Source organism: Hordeum vulgare, chromosome 2H, assembly GCF_904849725.1.
Source record: "Hordeum vulgare subsp. vulgare chromosome 2H, MorexV3_pseudomolecules_assembly, whole genome shotgun sequence".
Lineage (NCBI taxonomy): Eukaryota > Viridiplantae > Streptophyta > Magnoliopsida > Poales > Poaceae > Hordeum > Hordeum vulgare.
This window is the reverse complement of record NC_058519.1, coordinates 629,196,639-629,199,815: the sequence shown is the minus strand read 5'-3', so window position 1 is coordinate 629,199,815 and position 3,177 is coordinate 629,196,639. Positions and strand designations below refer to the sequence as shown.

Genomic DNA, 3,177 nt, shown 5'->3' with positions numbered 1-3,177 from the left:
AGAGGATCCGAGCGCCCGTTAAGCCCACATTGTGGGGTCGTGCCAGACAGATCCTGTCGTCGGTCGGGCATTGTCCTCGCGGGAGCCGCAAAGTGCAATGCCGATAGCCACTGCCTCCTTCAACCCGCACGAGATGACACCCCAGTCGATGGATCCGGACTGCTTGGAGTCAGATCCGTTGCCCCATCATGTCGGGAAAGGCTGGAGATCGCCGGAGGCGAGCTCAGATGGCAAAAGAGGATGAAGGAGAGGGAAGTGAAGTAGTTGGAGTTTCATCTGACGAGCGGATCAGAAAAAATATATGTGCGGTCGGATGAGCCAACGTGGGCTGAGCGTCCGGACGCCCCGATATCCACCCTATATTTTAAATAAATATAAAAAATGTCGATCAACCCGGACGTTTGATGTCCGTTTAAAGCGTCCGTCTAGATTAATTTTTTTATGACCAACGAGTAATCGGGTGGCCTGCCGAGATGTTGAAGACGGATTTCGAGAGGGCCGGCTGTAATTGTTTTAAGGCAACATTTGTACTTGGTGTACGTGAGAGGCTTCATATTAAGAGCAAGTACAACAAGGTGACATAAGCAGGCTATAAGGATTAGAATATTATATCTTTACTTAATTGGAGGAGAGAGAAGATGAGAGAGAAGAGAAGTGGGCTCTTGGTGAGTAGCCAGCTGCAGCACGAGGCCCAAGACACTTTGTGATATTGTAAGGTGGGCCAACTACTACTAAAGTAGTACACATCTAAAACTTAATATTGTATATGCCGGCTATTAAGTTGGCTCTATCTGACATGGCAACTCTTTATAGCCGATTGTTGGCTATATTATTAACCATGCTTTAAGAGCAAATACAATAAGGTACAGTCAGCAGGCTGTAAGGATTAAAATACTATGTTTTTACTGAGTTGGATGAGAGAGAAGAGGAGAGAGAAGGAAAGCGGGCTCTTCGTGAAGAGCTAGCTCTAGCACGTGCTCCTAGGTGCTTTGTGAGAATGAAAGGTGGACCATATATGATAAAAGTAGTATTTTTTTATAGCTAGCTATTATACAAGCTAGCTATAAGATGGACTATAGAATGGCTTATAGCCAGCAGTTGGCTATACTATTAACCATGCTCAGCATATGTAATCCAGTTCTAATATAATAGTATAAAAAGTGAAGGGGGAGGTCCGAGCGTCCATGGCAGAAAAGACCGGATTAGCTGTGGCGCGATGGTCAATATATTTGTTTGGTTATCCTGACCAGTTATGTTATCATTGTAGTATTTTGATTTATATATAATGCGTGACAAGAAGCACCCATAGTCATACCACGAGAATACATGTGTTGATCTGTGAACCCTGAACCGTGAACCCTCTTAAGAAATACGTATAGTCTTCGTGTCTACTTTTCGCTTCTGGATCACGTATGTAAGAATGGTCTGATGAGCAAGACGGTGTCCAACTCAGAGCACATTAGCGCGTCCATACACAGAAATTGCATATCCTTACGCGTAGGAAGTCAAGATTACTGCAGAAATTTCCTCAGAAAAGAAGAAGAAAAATTACTCATCACCACATTGTAGCATTTGCTCTCCCGATTGCAGATGCAGGACACATGAAGCAAGAAAGGAGGATGGAATCCCGAGACATTTGACGCCCCTGCCATCAGTTCATTCTTTCTTCAGTCCGCCTTAGGAAGCCCGACCACAGAGTCATATATATAATATCACAGCATCTAAATCCTAGCTTAAGCTTCGATTCTAAACATGATTTACCCCAGCTTTTCACTTGAGAAAGAACTCTGCCAAGAGCAGAGAGTGCAGAGCTAATTACTGATTAAAGTTTAGAAGCCTGACGCGGCCTTGGAGCCGGGGATGTCGATCCACTGGAGCTGGAGCTCGACCTCCCCGCACTCGACGTTCCTGAGCCTGAGCACCACGTCCTGCTTCACCGTGCCCTCGGACAGGTACACCGCGCTCTCCTCGGCGAGGCAGTTCTGCCGGTTGGGCACCAGCTTCTTCACCACGGTGCCGTCGACCCCCTGCATCTGGACCCGCATCCTCGCGGCCTCCACCAGCGACCCGATGTCCAGCTCCGCGTTCCCCATCGGGTCGTCGAAGAATGTGTCCTTGTCGAACACGTCCTGCACACCACAAGCAATGGGTTGTCAGTCAGGCAGCTGCCTGTCAGTTACCATTCCGGATGCTTGTCTGTACCCTACCCCGCGTTTCCAGAATGTTCATGCCTTTCCTTTTGTGCTAAGGCGGGCGCAGCATATTATTTGCAGAATTTATTGCGTTTCGCGATCCGATTTAGGAAATTTCCGGAAAATCGGTAACAATTTTGTGGTACGAGAGAGAAGGGGGAAGAGAAAAGAAGAACGCATACCAGTTTGACAGGAACAGTGGGATCTTCGACGGAGAGGGTGAGCTCGTCGTTCCACTCCGGATTGATGCTCTTCCTCACCACCCGCGTCTTGAGCTTCTGCGAAAGAATCAGAGCAGGCGAGGATAATCAGGAGGAGGAGAAGAGAACACTCCAGAACGGGGACCACGGACGGACAGGCGATTGATTTCTTTCCAAAGGAAGACTAGATTCGGGGAACCGGCAGGCAGATCGACGGCGCAACTACGCAGCGAGAGAAGGGGGGGAAAGAGAGCGAGACGACGAACCTGCTTGCCCATGCGGACGACGACGTAGGGGTCGCTGGAGCGGAGGTCGCGGATGGCGAGGTTCACCCCGCGCGTCACCCGCACCTTCACCAGCCCAACCAGATGCCCCAACATCTCTCTCTCTCTATCTATCTATCTTCGGCTTCGCCGCCGTTCGCGGTGGGTGGTGGTCAGATGAGAGCGACGAAGAAACAATGGCGAGTGGAATGGTTGGGTCGAGTTGCAGGCAGGGGACGGCAGCCGCTGCTTCCTGCTAAATACTACTACTACTCCCCCCGGGTGAACGACGCGACGCCTGCTATGAGACAACGACAGCCAGTGACCAGCACCAGCACCAGCACCACCACCACCTGGTGCGCGTGGACCGTGCCTCAGTTTTGCTACTGGTAACGCTTTTTATCTTTGCCTGAGTGGATCGGCGTTGATGTCTCCATCGGAAAATACATTCCGTTGGGGGCAAAATGTACTGGAAGTCAAGAACGATTCTATCAAGATGCAAACTAGAGTGTCGTTTTTGTC

The 3,177-nt window shown here is 49.5% G+C and overlaps 1 protein-coding gene across 1 annotated transcript; it reads right to left on the bottom strand.

Moving 5' to 3' along the window:
* Positions 1 to 1,505: 1,505 nt before the first annotated feature.
* On the bottom strand, positions 1,506 to 2,936 carry LOC123430984 (GTPase activating protein 1-like). Its single transcript, XM_045114807.1, has 3 exons — positions 2,659 to 2,936; positions 2,375 to 2,470; positions 1,506 to 2,129 (listed from the first exon to the last, which is right to left on the bottom strand). Exons 1-3 carry the CDS (start codon positions 2,770 to 2,772, stop codon positions 1,830 to 1,832), a joined length of 510 nt encoding a protein of 169 aa, XP_044970742.1. The 5' UTR covers positions 2,773 to 2,936; the 3' UTR covers positions 1,506 to 1,829.
* Positions 2,937 to 3,177: the final 241 nt, after the last annotated feature.